The sequence below is a fragment of the Pseudorasbora parva genome, chromosome 24, assembly GCF_024679245.1.
Source record: "Pseudorasbora parva isolate DD20220531a chromosome 24, ASM2467924v1, whole genome shotgun sequence".
Taxonomy (NCBI): domain Eukaryota; kingdom Metazoa; phylum Chordata; class Actinopteri; order Cypriniformes; family Gobionidae; genus Pseudorasbora; species Pseudorasbora parva.
In genome coordinates this window covers 27,016,913-27,031,866 of record NC_090195.1, presented here as the reverse complement: position 1 = coordinate 27,031,866, position 14,954 = coordinate 27,016,913, and the positions used below count along the sequence as shown (strand labels likewise).

Here is a 14,954-nt window from a genome sequence, read left to right as displayed (position 1 = left end):
CACCTTTAACAAGCTGTCTTATGATATATCCATTGCTGTTAATTCACTATCAGGATGTTAACCTTTACTCTGTTAAATGTTGGGTTTTTTATGACTAGCTGCAACATGTGGGGTCAAACTGAGAGTCACTTTGACTCAAGGATGAGATATTCCTCTCCCTGAAACCATCTAATTCTTCTTCCCCTTTAAAACGACATGAATACAGTAGAGTGGATTTGTGGAGAGGCAGGTGCAGAATAATATCAGCAGGGAAACCACAACATTCATTAGTGTTTATCTATTGATTCATCATGTAATTTAGCCATAAAGGCTAGGCTTACTAATGGATTTAGATCAGGTTTTTTAATGGTTAGCTGTAAAAATCCAAACATTTTAAAGTCATGAAAACTTCTACAGTATAGTGAACATAGGTTTTATTCCAGTTATGCTCTGCGCTTCAATAAATCATTAGCTAGATGTGGCTCTTTTCGAGTGCAGTCTGCAAAATGATTAAAAATACAGTAATTCATCTATCTAGATTTCCAATCAGGATTCATTGCAGTTTTTTAATTAGGTCACTGACTACACATTGGTTGATTTATAGCCTTATAATACAACATCCATTATAGTTGATAGATTTTTTGAGGGACTGTTTATACAGAAAGGCAATAAATCTGGGAGAACGGCTTACAGAACACATCTCAAAAACACCCCAGAAAATGTGCATTTAGAGGTCAGGGGTCACATTTTACAAACACTCCACCAGACAGTACTGCTCCTGAAGAGGACAGGGTGAGACAGGATCCATGCACAAGAGGGAATTTATGATATTTGATGGAGTTGTAGTAGCTCATTCATCAAACCGACCCTCCAGGATACTCTCGAAGGAAAATGGGACAAACTTGAAGCCCTGTCCTGTGTAGAATTTGTTCTGGAACTCCACCCTAAATGACAGGAAAGACAGGACAAAAGAACACATTGTCAGGGCAGGGACATCTAATAGGAAAAACACCTGTGGGTTCCTGTTGACAACATTTTACTTGCATTTTTATGTATTTAAAGTATGTTGTGGTTATTTTCTCAAAAGCAAAAGAGATCTGAAGTAAAAGAGTGAGGATTAGGGTTGGGCTATATGACCATATGAGGAATGTGTCAGCCAGTGGGGAGTCAGCTATACTATGCCAGCTATCAGTGGCTAAAATGCCTCTCATCCCTGTTGAAAAAAAATAAAACAGATTATGCTGGCTAGGTATGTTTTGAAGCATGGGAGTTGGTTTGAGCTGGTTTGAGCTGGTCAAGTCCTGGTCCTATGAAACTAACTTCAGTTCAGGGCCAGCTCAAACCAACTGCCATGCTTCAAAACATAGCTAACCAGCATATGCTGTTTTTTTTTTTAAACAGGGATGCCCTCTCATTCATACAGGCACTGGGGCAGCACTGAAAAAATACCTTTGCAAAGCCTCTTATGCTCATTTAGGCAGCATTTAGTTGTTTAAAAAGACAATAAAAAAGTAATATTTTGAAATAGCATTCTGATTTAAAATAAGTTTTCTATTGTTATATATTTTAATGTACTGAAAACTGTAATGAATTTTTTTTTTTCCAAGTTTTTTTGATATCTATTATTTTTGCGGCTGACCTCAACGCATATGCATTTGTAGGAGTTTCCCTTTCAGACACACAATTCATGGGAAGATTTATTTAAATAAATCACACAAGGTGATTTACTATGGTTTGTGATTGTCAATTTACTGTTATTTGAGACATTATTTACCGCCCAAAAAAAGCATGTCTTAATTCCAGACGCTTTTAGTTTTTTCCATCTGTCGATATCGGCCCACAAGAGTGTTACATTTATGTTTTATTTGGTGTTAATGTATAGCATGACATCGTCATACTCAATTCTAGTCAGAATATGAGTCTGATTCTGCTCCATTGTGCTGTAATTATGGGGCGTGTTTCAACCAAACCAGGAAAGACATCAATTGGATAGACCTACAACCAATCAGAGCAGCAGAGCGATGCATAACGTTAGTTGTCAAATGTCAATAGAACTCAACTGCACTGTGTTGCCAAGTCTGCGGTTTTCCCGCGGGTTGTTTTCCATCTCCGCAGGTTGAAGCGACCTCAATTATGTGATATATAGACCCAGGAATGCGAATTTTAACAGGCAACCTTGCCAAAATAACACGCGTTTTCAATCCTAAATGCATTCCGGGGGGAGAACTCCCCCTGGAAATATTTTTTGGGGTGAACTATCCCTTTAAGCTCTATGGGCAAATTGTATTAGGGCTAATTCTCCTACTTTGTCTATAATGGGCCCATTTTTCAATTTCTCCAGGTTTATCCAAAGATAAGAAGTGAAAAAAAGCTATAATCACACATTCCGTCACTATCAGGAGCTTATAGATAACAGTGTTTAGATTTGCAGTGAAGAGAACATATTTTTGAACTGAAAGTTAAGATTTTGAGTAAGGTAATGTCCAGACACAAACTTTTAAAAGCAAACAGAAAGTTGAGTGATTGTGTGCATGACAAAGGCGAAAAGAGTAAATGGTGTTTCATATATGCCTTAAAACTTTTAAACATTAAATGGTGGCTAAAAAGATATTTCACATTGGGTTAAAAAAAAAAAGAAAAGAAATTACTACAGAGAGGGAACATTGCCTCCTTATTTCAGATGTTCATCTTGTTTGTGTAAATTAGAAAACACATAAAATGGAAAGTTTAAGAAAGAAGGAATGTCTCACTGCTGTGGTAAATATTTATGTAATGAGAGAAAAGACTCTTCCATCTTTCCACACATGGAACAAATAAAAACCCAAGAGTGCAGAACCTCATTTACCTCCAACATGTCTGTGTAAGCACTGAATGTGGAAAGCATTGCAAATGAGTCGAGACGGGAATGACACTTAAATATCACAATTAACGCCTCTCGCTAAAAATCATTCTTGCCGTCACTATAGCATACAGCAAACTGTGTTTCAACATATGACTTGCCATGCAATGAATGAAACAAATTATGCAATTTGCAGTATTCAAATTAAATATGAGCTAATATAACAAGCAGGTGTAAAATAATTTGTTCCAATAGAAATACTGCTTTTCATGTTTCAGTAGATGGCATGTGTATTGTCTCCTAGTGTTACACTTTGAACAAGAAATGTACATTGCATTTTAGTTGCAGAAACAGTTCGCTGATAATGATCAATGTACTTTATTTATATACAACATATATTGCACTGGGTGAAACAATGCCATCAGGTTAGGTATGTGTTATTCCTGTAATTAAGTCTGTAAAATAATATTTGCAGCAGACAAATCTGCCCCAATCACATGAATGAACTGATTGTTTTTCACAGCAGTGGATTTTTGCTTTATTTGAATCACTTTAAGCTGGATGAGTGGATTTAATTGCAAAAGTTTAATGCCCCTAAGCTGAATATTTGGACAATGTAAGACAGTTCTGCTTTGCAATAATAGTTACAGTTATCCAGACGTAAAGTTATTCTTAAGAGGCAGTGATATGTTTACCTTTCCTCTTCACACTCTTTCCCTCTGTAGCACATTTCAGAAGGATGACATTATCTAGACCTTCAGCTATTAACAGAAAAGAGTGGAGAGGATAGAGTGATTTAAAAAAAAAAACATTTCTAGAAGAGACTAATCCTCTAAGCTGTACAGCTCGATTTTTTTTTAACAATTTCAATCATGACAACTCTCGGAAAGGATTTGGCATGTTAATGTAAATCACACTGGATAAAGACTTATAGATAGAAATATGGTGCACTCACTTATGAATAATAATACGAAAAAACAAACAAACATCTAAATAAGAGGGCCAATCATCGATTAATAAAGTCATCGTGTCACTACAGCTGCCGTTAGAAGCTCCGATTGCTATCGAAACAGTCAAGCTGCATCCTAATTCGCCTACTTAACTATGCCCTAAAAGTATGTACTGTTTTGTAAAGAAAAAGTACATACTTTTTTAGTGTGTAGTAGAATAGCAGGCAAGCTTTGGGACATACTACTTGGGACTCATAATTGCGTCTTTAATGGATAGCTCTGTTGCTTAGTTATGTGCATCCGTCACCGTTTAAACTGCTCTGTCAATCATCTTGTCACAGTTAAAATCCTCCACATTCACTTTAATTTAATTTCCTGCCGTTTGTGGGTCTTTCATGCAGAATATGAACTCATTTAAAAGTTAATGACCAAACATTACAAATTTACAAAAGTTCACAATACTGTTGCAGATGAAATATAATGTCGATAACATCGAATAAATATCTTTCCGTCAGGTTAGATGCTGATTATAAAACACTTAGACACATTTATCTAAACCTCTCTACTTGACCATCGGACTCGCACATCCGCCATTTTTGTAGTTTTTTAAACACTTTTTACTAGTTTTTGTAGTTCTAATAGAATCCTCGTGCAATGCGCAATGGGTTGTGGCCAATATTAGCCGTTAGAGTGTGCACGGATCTAGCCTGGATGCCAGCCTATCTTAACCCCACCCACACATTTTTAGGTCGGGCAGTTCGGTCTGGCCCTTCTCCATAGAGGAGTAATTATCCCCGAACAGAAACTGTTCAGACCAATGAAATCATCAGGGCGGGCTTTAGACAATGATGGACAGATGATCAACAGTAACGTAATCATGCACGTCATCAAAGGGGCTTGGATTATATTTGTTCGAATCCTAAACGGAGAGCTTGTTTGTATATGCATTCACCTTCACAATTTCTCTCAGAAATGATGATCATGTTGGGTAAGTACTCTGTGTATCATTAAATTATTTTATTTTTTTACAACACCGGCAAAGATCGTGTATTCAAGCCTGATTCCAGCGCGCGTGCAGACAGGGTTGCCAAGTTTTTACAATAAAACCCGCCAACTACTAACCCTAAACAATAGCTTCTCGGGGGGTTCTCCGGGAGAAAATGGCGTTTGGGGGGTAAAATGTGTGTTATTTTGCAAGGTTGCCAGCTAAAATTCGCACTCATGGGTCTATATATCACATAATAGTCGCTTCAACCTGCGGACATGGAAAACAACCCGCGGGGAAAAAACGTGGACTTGGCAACACAGTGCAGTTGAACTATGTTGACATTTGACAATGCGTCGCTTCGTTGCTCTGATTGGTTGTAGGTCTATCCAATTGAGGTCTTTCCTGGTTCGGTTGAAACACGGCCCATAATCACAGCCCAATGGAGCAGTTTCAGACTCATATTCTGACTAGAATTGAGTATGACCACGTCAGGCTAGCACGGATCTGCACTATGAATTCTAAAAAGTTAAAAAAGGCCATCCAGGTATCTTTGCAATACTCATTTCAACATGCTACAATTTGGGACACACTAATTCTCATTTTAAATTATTTTTAGGATGGACAGTATGCAAATTAGACACAGCATCAGTGACACACGCTTAGAACTGCGCATGCACATTGGCTGATGCAGCCTGAAAAATAAGCTTTTTAACACTATTTGAGCAAAAGAAACAACATTAATGGGACAGTTCATGTCAGATTTTGTTGCTGATTTTGTTGCTGAAGTCATTTAATTGTGATTTCGGTAAGCAGTTTTTGAGATTTCAAGATTCCCTTATTCAAGTAGATAGGACTTGGTCTTGGATGCTCAAAATAGCTTCCCTGAGGCTCTGGTAAAGATCTGGTACGAATATTCTGCTGCAAAGCAAATATGAACTAGATACGCACACATGCTGCTGTGAGCATGTAAGATATGCTGCTGTCTGCATGAATAGGCAGATATAGACAGGTGGACCTGGGGGAGGTAGAGGGTTTTAGAGGAATTCTAAACTCTGCAGGACAGGCTTAGCCTAGAAATCTAGACGCACCCTAGCGGCAGCAAATTTAATCTGCCCACAAGTGTCGTCTAGGAACTCTCAATACCCTTCTGAGCTGTATTCCTCTCACTCTGGACGGGCCAATCACATCGTGTATAGAGTCAGCGGGCGGGCGGGGCCATAATGACGACGGCCGAGTTGCGTTTGCGTGCTTCTAGTAAACACAGAAACTGGCGAGCGGCGGTCTTTCGAATCAGCTTTGACTGCGATTCTGGAAGACTTGGAGTTAAGCTTTTCTCTGAGAAAAGAACAAAGAATGGCACTGAAGTCATTCTTAAAAAGGGAAGATGTATTCAGAGTTTAGCCGACCGGATACGGTGAATGTTTAATCTATCAACAAGCTCTGTTTCACCTTCGTTGCTCTGGTTGGTTGTAGCGCTATCCTATCGCGTGCAGAGGGAGTTTGAAAGACAACCGTTTATCCCGCCCCTCAGATTGAGCCCTGTCTATGGTGAGTTTCCAGACCAAACATCTTGATGTGGGTCTGGCTTGTCAGGCTAGGACAGGCTTACATTGAACATTGAACCAGAATATTTAAATGTTGAGCAAGCAATTTTATTGGCTGCAGAATCGGCAGAGGCCAATCAGCTTGTGCTATGTAGTAAATGAGGCGATTGCTAAAAGATGCCATGTTAACCTATCAGACTGCGTAATCTAGAGTTTTATGACTGAACAAAAGATCAGTTAAAGGTCAGTTGTTTACATTTTTAAATACATTCATTATTTAATTTGTGTGTGGTCACACTGCTAAAACCTCGAACATGTGAGTTGTAGTGTGTATCTCACCAATGCAAGCGCAGAGCATGCAGGAATGCAGACAGTCCCTCCATGATGAGTAAGATGCAGACTGTTAGTGTGGAAAAGGCCGAAAAAATGATCGACAGGCCAAAGAATCCACCACCACTCCGAGAGGACAGCCCAAGACGCATCACCATTCCCCAAAGAACCTCAGACAACTCTGATATACAGAGAAAGAGAAAGTTAGATTTCAACAAGCCTGTGGATATATGGATATTTATGATGTTTGTGTGTGTGTACTTACGAGCATGAGCCAAACTAAGGGCCCAGAGCCGCAGGTATGAGGCTGTGTTGGATATGCAGCCCAGGCAGTACTCTATAGTGTGAATGGCCTGATGAACAGCCATATCTCCAAAGTTAAACTGCAGACAAAAAAGAACACCGGAATTGGGTCAATAATGATCTATAAAAGTAAACCTATGGGTTAGTTGAGCAAAACGGTAACACTTTATTTTAAGGTTGAGTTATTAACTATTAAATAGTTGTTTATTAGCATGCATTTACTAGGATATTGGCTGTTCATTAGTACTTATAAAGCACATATTAATCCCTTATTCTGCATGAGTTTATTCCCCTTAATCCTACCCAATACCTAAACCTAAATGCTACAAAAACTACCTTACTAACTATAAATAAGCAGTAAATTAGGAGTTTATTGAGGCAAAAGTCATAGTTAATGGTGAATATGTGTTCCTCATACTAAAGTGTTACCAGCAAAACAAGTAAATTCTGTCATTTACCTTGTACTTTGTGCTTTCGTTTACCACTTGACATGCTCTATGTACATGCAATGTTCAGCCTATAAAGCCAACATGTCTCTTCAGGCTACTTCTACATTAATCCAGATACATTCAAAAAAGGTGTTTCGTTTCAAATGCTCTCTGTCCACCCTTGCGTTTTCTAGCATTTCCCAAATCTTTCTTGTCCAAACTGAACCCTCAGAAGGTGCTTAAATTATCTCACTGTGTATGCATAAAATGTAATAAAAGCTCACGGAGATGATACGAAGAGACTAGACATAATAAAATGATTATGCTGTTCTTCTGGCATGATTGCTTTATTAGTAAAATATATCACCACTTACTGGTGCGTTCAGGTCCTACTCATTTGCCATTCATTGTATGGTTTATAACGCAATTGCCCTAATGTTTTGCTGCAGGACAGTAATTGCAATTAAGTAGATTTTATGTTGTCTTTGCAGTACTATAATATGAAGATGTGTCTTCAGCACACTGAAAGTGAAGCACATACAGGCACATACCTGTATAAACATAGATCTCTATCTGTAGATTATTCAACACAGGACTAAACATGTCATCGTTTTCAAATGCCTGTTTCCAGTCCACACTACAACGCCAAAACAACGTTTTCCAATTCATCCACAAGGGAGAGCGCTTTCAAAAAATACAAAAATGCTGTCTCAGTGTGGAAAGAAGGCCACAATGGAAGAAAAGATGCTTTCCAATATTTCTGGATTAGTGTAGACGAAGCATCAGAAGAGTTGGATTAAACCCCTCAATTCATATAGACTTCTTTTATAGTCACTTTATGAACTTTTTGAAGCATAAACATTTTGCTTGCACGGATTTTCAATGGAGGGTCAGAAATCTACCGGGTTTTACTGAAAATATTTTAATTTGTGTTATATAGATGAACAAAAGTCTTATGGGTTTGGAACAACTTGAGGGTAAATTATATTACTTTGGATGAATTATTCCTTTAAAGTTGCCTTTAAACTCCTAATTTGTGATATATAAACCTGAAATACCAACAGGTGACTCATTATTTGATTAGATGGTCATGTTTGCATAAAAATGCAATAAAAAATGCATAAATAGTTTTCTTTCCAAGATAATAACAATATGTAATGGTCCTCCACAATATGTGGAAAACAACTGTTTTAAATCTTTATTGTTGTATAATGCCTATAATAGGCAGTATTAAGAATGTAGTAAGCTAGTATTTTCAGAACATAGCCATGGTCTCATTTTCATTTATTTTTATGCAATTAGAAACAGCGAGTTACATTGCACTGATAGTATGCTTTTATTTATCAGTTCATGCATTCCCTGGAAACCGAAAGAATTGACGTTGCTAGCGCCATGCTACTGTTTGTCTATGCAATATTTTTATATGCTATATTTGTTTTTCAAATCCTGATTATTCACCCACTTCCCTTTACACACAACTGTTTTTTTTTCTTTTGTGTGTTTTTCTGTGCATATATATATACAGTCCCTGACAAAAGTCTTGTCGCTTGTGTACAAATTGACCTAAAGTGCCGCTGAAATATATTTCTAATCAAGATTTTTTTTTACAAGAAATGGCTCATTTTAATCCCACCAGCTTTTGTGATAATGTTTCAGTGAAAAACTAAACTTTCAAAGAGTATTCTAATATTCACTGCTTGGTAAAGCTGTCACGGTTCATGGATTCCCTGTCTCACGCCGGCTTCACACTGCACGCGCAAGCAGGGCGTAGGCAGCGCCGAAGCAGCGCGTGTGTAAAGCAGTAGCAGCGCGCGCACTTTTTGCTTTCACACAGGCAGCGTTTGTCGCGCGCAGTTGTCACGCGCAGTTGTGTACAGAGTAGGCTACTCTATAATGGATAAGTTTGCATTTCTCTTTAATGTATTTGAAATGGAAATAAAGCAAAGATTCAGATTTATCATGAAGCATTTACCATTATTTTTAAAAAATCGTTTCACTTGTTTCTGATGTTTTTTTTATATTTCGTTTAGTGCGAATTTTTGATAGAAGAAAGGCCATCGCACTATATGTCCATGAAAAGTACACTGCTAAAAAGAGAAACTTCAGGAAATCGTCTTGAAATATTGGATAGGCATCACATTTACATGCATTACTCATCATAAACCTCTTAAAGATAATTCATAAATGACTGTAATAACTAAGAGGAAACTTCTTAATGATTTATCGAATAATTAATAACTAAATGAGCAAATTATCTAACAACGTTTTTTAAAAAATGACAAAATAACGCACATCACAGTCTATCTACATGTCCATACTGTTTGTGTGCTATATTAATGTGTGTATATTCTATTTACCTATCCATATTTAGTTGTTCGTTCGTGAGACAACAAAAGACTATCAAAAACACTTAAAAATGACGTACCATCAGCACCAAGAGCCGCTCACGCTCACCAACTTCCTCCCATGCTTTTTCCTTCACTTGCAAGTCTTTATAAAGCAAACTGTGTGGATCACAGAGAACTGTGTGCTTCTCAACCTCCACGATGAGAGTGTCATCCATTGCTGTCTTTCCAGGACAGGTGCACTCTGAAGAACACTGCCTGTGACACCACTTGCTTTTTGTTTATCGTTTCTGTTATGCCAGCATATAGTTATAATATATACATAATTTAATTCATATTTAATTTAAGCTAAACTGGCATACATTATTTAAAATTAGTTTTGTAGTTCAGGCAAAAACTTATGGCAGTGACTTCGTTTTTTGTGTAGAACTTTTTTTTCTTCCACAGCGCCGGATGTCATGGTGACTGAGAAACACACGGAACACTTCACTAAATTATTTCATGGTTAAATGTGTTATTTTTCATGTTAACCAGGTTAATTTTAAACAGAACAATGCACTGTGGCTTTAATTCATCGTGACGCGCTGCTCACGATGAATTGATCAGCCACAGGTGCGTGATGAGCCAATCCCAGGCTCCGCCCTCACCTACATTCAACACGCACCTGTGGCTGATCACTTGCACCAGCTGCAACTCATCACCTTCACCCTATTTAGTCTCTCTGTTTCTCTCTTGTCTTTGTCAGAGCATTGTTAGATGTCTCCCCTTGTGTCTCCGTGTGGTTGTCGTTTCCCTCTTCCGTGAAACGCTGGATCCCTTCCCGGATTACCTGTACCGATCTCCCGAGTCACAGCTGCTCACAGCCTGCCCATGTCGCCAACAAAGCCTCTCTCACTGCTCCGTCTTATCCGGACTTCATCAGTGTTGAGTTTTGTCTTCTGTGACACAATCTGTCAAATAAACTGAGTTACTTGCTATTGAATCCTGCCTCTGTGAATCCGTTACAGAACGCTCTGACCAACCATGGATTCAGTGAGTATCAACGCCCTACTGACCAGCAGCAACGAGAGACTGGACCAGCAGGAGGCGAACTTAACTGCCACAGGACAGGCAGTACACACCTTGGTGGCACGGGTGGCCGAGCTGACCCAACAGATGCAACAACTCGTCGGTCCCACTGTGCCCGACCCACCGCCGATTCCCCACAAACCATCCGCATCGCAGCAACCGGAACCACGTCTGCCTACCCCTGAGAGTTATGCCGGTGAGAGCAATTATTGCAGAGCCTTCCTTACCAAGTTTTCCTTGTTTTTCGCTCTTCAACCACAGACTTTCAACACGGAGAGATCCAAGGTGGCATTCGTCCTCACCCTGCTCTACGGACGAGCCGCACTTTGGGGAACGGCGGTGTGGGAAAATCAACATCCTTGCTGCTCCTCGTTCCAGACGCTGGCGGCGGAGATGAGAAGGGTGTTTGACCGAGCGGTGACCGGAAGAGAAGCGGCACGTCAACTCGCAGAGCTCCGTCAAGGTAACCGCTCGGTCTCGGATTATTCCATCGAGTTCCGCACCCTGGCCGCCGAGTGCAGGTGGAACGAGGAGGCACAGTGGGACATGTTCCTGCATGGGCTGGCTGACTGCATCCAGAAGGAGATCTTTACCATCGACCTTCCGGAGAAGATTGACGGTCTCATCGATCTTGCGTTGAGGGTGGACGCTCGTCTGAGTCGGCTGGATGCCTGGATGAGTCTGAGGATCCAGGATGGAGCCTCAGCATGGGAGTGTCGAATGCCCTCAGGCCATCGCTACGGATGCGGTCAGCTACACCTTCGACCCGGAGCCCATGCAGGTGGGTCAAGCTCGGCTCTCCCGGGAGGAGAAGGCCAGACGGAGATCCTGTGGTCTTTGCCTGTACTGCGGCGTGAACGGACACCTGCTAGACTCCTGCCCGGTAAAAGACCACGCCCGGCGGTAAAAAGAAGGCTACTGTCGGGCGGGATCTCCGTGGAAAAGACCTCATCCTCCACTCTCCTCCCGGTGAGATTGCTGTGGGCAGCTCAGGATTTTTCCAGCCTCGCCCTTCTCGACTCGGGAGCGGAAGGTAACGTCATTGACTCTGCCCTTGCTCATAAACTCAACATACCCACCATTGCACTCAAGAACACCATTTCTGTCAACGCACTTAACGGACAAGTTTTCCCTGACATTTCATTCACCACTGAACCACTTACACTGATCCCTTCCGGCAACCACACTGAACGCATTTCATTTTTCATCCTGGACTCCCCTTTGGCTCCCGTTGTCCTCGGTCACCCTTGGCTGGAGTTACACAATCCAAGGATTGACTGGGGACAAAACTCTGTGTCTGCGTGGAGTGATAAAAGTCATGAGTCTTGTTTGGTGTCTGCTTGTTCGTCTGTGTCAAATATTCAAATATTTTGAATATTTGGTCATGCCTTTCGGCCTTTCCAACTCCCCAGCGGTTTTCCAGGCACTCGTCAATGATGTGTTGAGAGACATGGTCAACCAATTCATATATGTCTACCTGGATGACATTTTGATTTTTTCTTCGTCTCTCCAGGAACATGTTCGACACGTCAGACGAGTGCTTCAGAGGTTGCTAGAGAATGGGCTTTTTGTCAAAGCGGAGAAATGCGCTTTTCAGGCACAGTCTGTTCCTTTTTTAGGGTACATCGTGTCATCGGAGGGAATGCGCATGGATCCCGACAAGGTTAAGGCTGTGATGGATTGGCCAAGTCCAGATTCCCGTAAGGCCCTACAGAGGTTTCTGGGGTTCGCCAATTTCTATCTGCGTTTTATTCGCAATTTCAGCCAGCTAGCCGCACCTCTGACTGCCTTGACCTCTCCCCGAACGACGTTCAGGTGGTCCGATACAGCCGAGGCTGTATTCGCCAAACTGAAAAGCCGCTTTGTTTCGGCTCCCATCTTAGTCGCCCCTGATTCCACACGTCAGTTCGTGGTAGAGGTCGACGCGTCAGAGGTGGGGGTAGGAGCGGTTCTTTCACAGCGCTCTCCCTCAGATGACAAGATGCACCCGTGCGTGTTTTTCTCCCATCGTCTTTCTCCTGCCGAACGCAATTATGACATATGTAACAGAGTTGTTGGCTGTCAAGTTAGCATTGGAGGAGTGGCGTCATTGGCTTGAAGGGTCGGGGGTACCTTTTATTGTATGGACGGATCATAAGAACCTTGAATATATTAGATCTGCTAAAAGACTCAACTCCAGGCAGGCTCGGTAGGCACTTTTTTTCGGACGTTTTGACTTTGTTCTCTCGTACCGCCCCGGGTCTAAAAACATCAAACCCGACTCTTTATCTCGTATTTTTGATGCTTCCGAACGCCCGGTTACTCCCGAGTGTATTTTGCCAGAGAAGATAGTTATCTCTACACTCACATGGGAGATCGAATCGAAGGTCAAAGTGGCCTTAGAAGGGGTAACGCCCCCGCCCGGCGGCCCACCGAGTCGTTTTGACCGTCGTGGACCGATTCTCGAAGGCAGCACATTTCTTTCCCTTGCCCAAATTACCCTCAGCCAAGGAGACAGCGGTATCTGTAGTAGACCACGTCTTTCGGTTACATGGCCTCCCGATGGACGTGGTCTCCGACAGAGGTTCCCAATTCGTGTCCAAATTTTGGCAGGAGTTTTGTAAATTACTAGGAGCCACGGTTAGTCTGTCTTTGGGTTATCACCCCCAAAGCAACGGTCAGACCGAGAGAGCCAATCAGGATCTGGAAAGAGTGTTGCAATGTTTGGTATCCAAGAATCCTTCATCCTGGAGCCAACAACTCTCTATGGTTGAGTACGCTCATAACTCGTTACCAGTGTCATCTACGGGCCTTTCGCCATTTGAGTGTAGTGTAGGTTACCAGCCACCTATTTTTCCTAGTCTGGATTCCGAGGTCGCGGTCCCCTCTGTTCACGCCTTTATCCAGAGGTGTCATCGCACATGGACCAGAGCCCGTGAGACTCTGCTCCAGGTGGGAGCGCGCACCAAGGCTAAAGCCGATCGCCACCGGTCTAAGCCTCCCGTTTACGTCGTGGGTCAAAAAGTGTGGCTTTCTACCAAGAACATTCCTCACCGCTCCGTATCAAATAAACTTGCTCCCAAATTTATCGGCCCGTTCACTGTCACCAAGATCATTAGTCCGGTGACAGTCCGCCTCAAACTCCCTCCGGCGTACAGGAGGATTCATCCCGCCTTCCATGTATCCAAAATCAAGCCTGTTTTTCACTCCCACCTTAATCCGTCAGTCCCGGTTCCCCCACCGCCGTGACTCGTAGATTACCTGTACCGATCTCCCGAGTCACAGCTGCTCACAGCCTGCCCGTGTCGCCAACAGAGCCTCTCTCACTGCTCCGTCTTATCCGGACTTCATCAGTGTTCTGAGTTTTGTCTTCTGTGACACAATCTGTCAAATAAACTGAGTTACTTGCTATTGAATCCTGCCTCTGTGAATCCGTTACAAAAGCCCATTGAGTCAATTTTTGCAAAGACATAAGTGTTGTCACCTTGTCATATGAGCGTCACCTGTGACTAATAATGGATCAATTAGGTCTCAAGTGTGTATAAAAAGAACCCCAGTACACTAGACCTTCACATCAACTGCAACTAGACCTCTGCAAACATGCCTAAGATTCACCCTGAGACTAAAGTTTTGATTATCAAGAGGCTGAAGACCAGATCCACTGCTGATGTGGCAGACACCTTCAAGGTGTCTCAGCGTCAAGTACAGAGGATAAAAAAAAAGATTTGAAGAGACTGGAGACGTTTTTGACAAGCCCAGGTCAGGCAGACCCCGCAAGACAACTGCTCGAGAGGACCGTTTGTTGCCTCGAAAATCCAAGGCCAGCCCATTTTCCACTGCAGCAGAGCTCCACGAGACCTGGTCACCTGAAGTCCCTGTGTCAACCAGAACAGTTTGTCGGATTCTGTCTCGAAATGGCCTCCATGGTCGAATCAGTGCCCAGAAGCCAGCACTAAACAAAAGACAATTGAAAAAACGTGTGGCATTTGCCAAGGCCCACAGCCTGCTAAAAGGATGGACGCTGGAAAAGTGGCAGAAGGTGGATTTTTCAGATGAATCTTCTGTTGAATTATACACCACAGTCGCCGCAAATATTGCAGGAGACCTACTGGAGCCAGAATGGATCCGAAGTTTGGTGGTGGAAAAATCATGGTCTGGGGTTATATCCAGTATGGGGGTGTGCGAGAGATCTGCAGGGTGG

The 14,954-nt window shown here is 41.9% G+C and overlaps 1 protein-coding gene across 2 annotated transcripts in view; it reads right to left on the bottom strand.

The window, feature by feature from the left end:
• Nucleotides 1–371: 371 nt before the first annotated feature.
• atp6v0a1b (ATPase H+ transporting V0 subunit a1b) overlaps nt 372–14,954 on the bottom strand; it is a 50,896-nt gene continuing 36,313 nt past the window's right edge. For both annotated transcript variants that reach the window (XM_067435663.1, XM_067435664.1), the window contains exons 20-22: nt 6,896–7,013; nt 6,640–6,811; nt 372–923 (exon numbers count right to left, since the gene is read on the bottom strand). In XM_067435663.1, the coding sequence (XP_067291764.1) occupies nt 830–923; nt 6,640–6,811; nt 6,896–7,013 (384 nt within the window). In that variant the 3' untranslated portion in view covers nt 372–829. The remainder of the gene's footprint in view (nt 924–6,639; nt 6,812–6,895; nt 7,014–14,954) is intronic.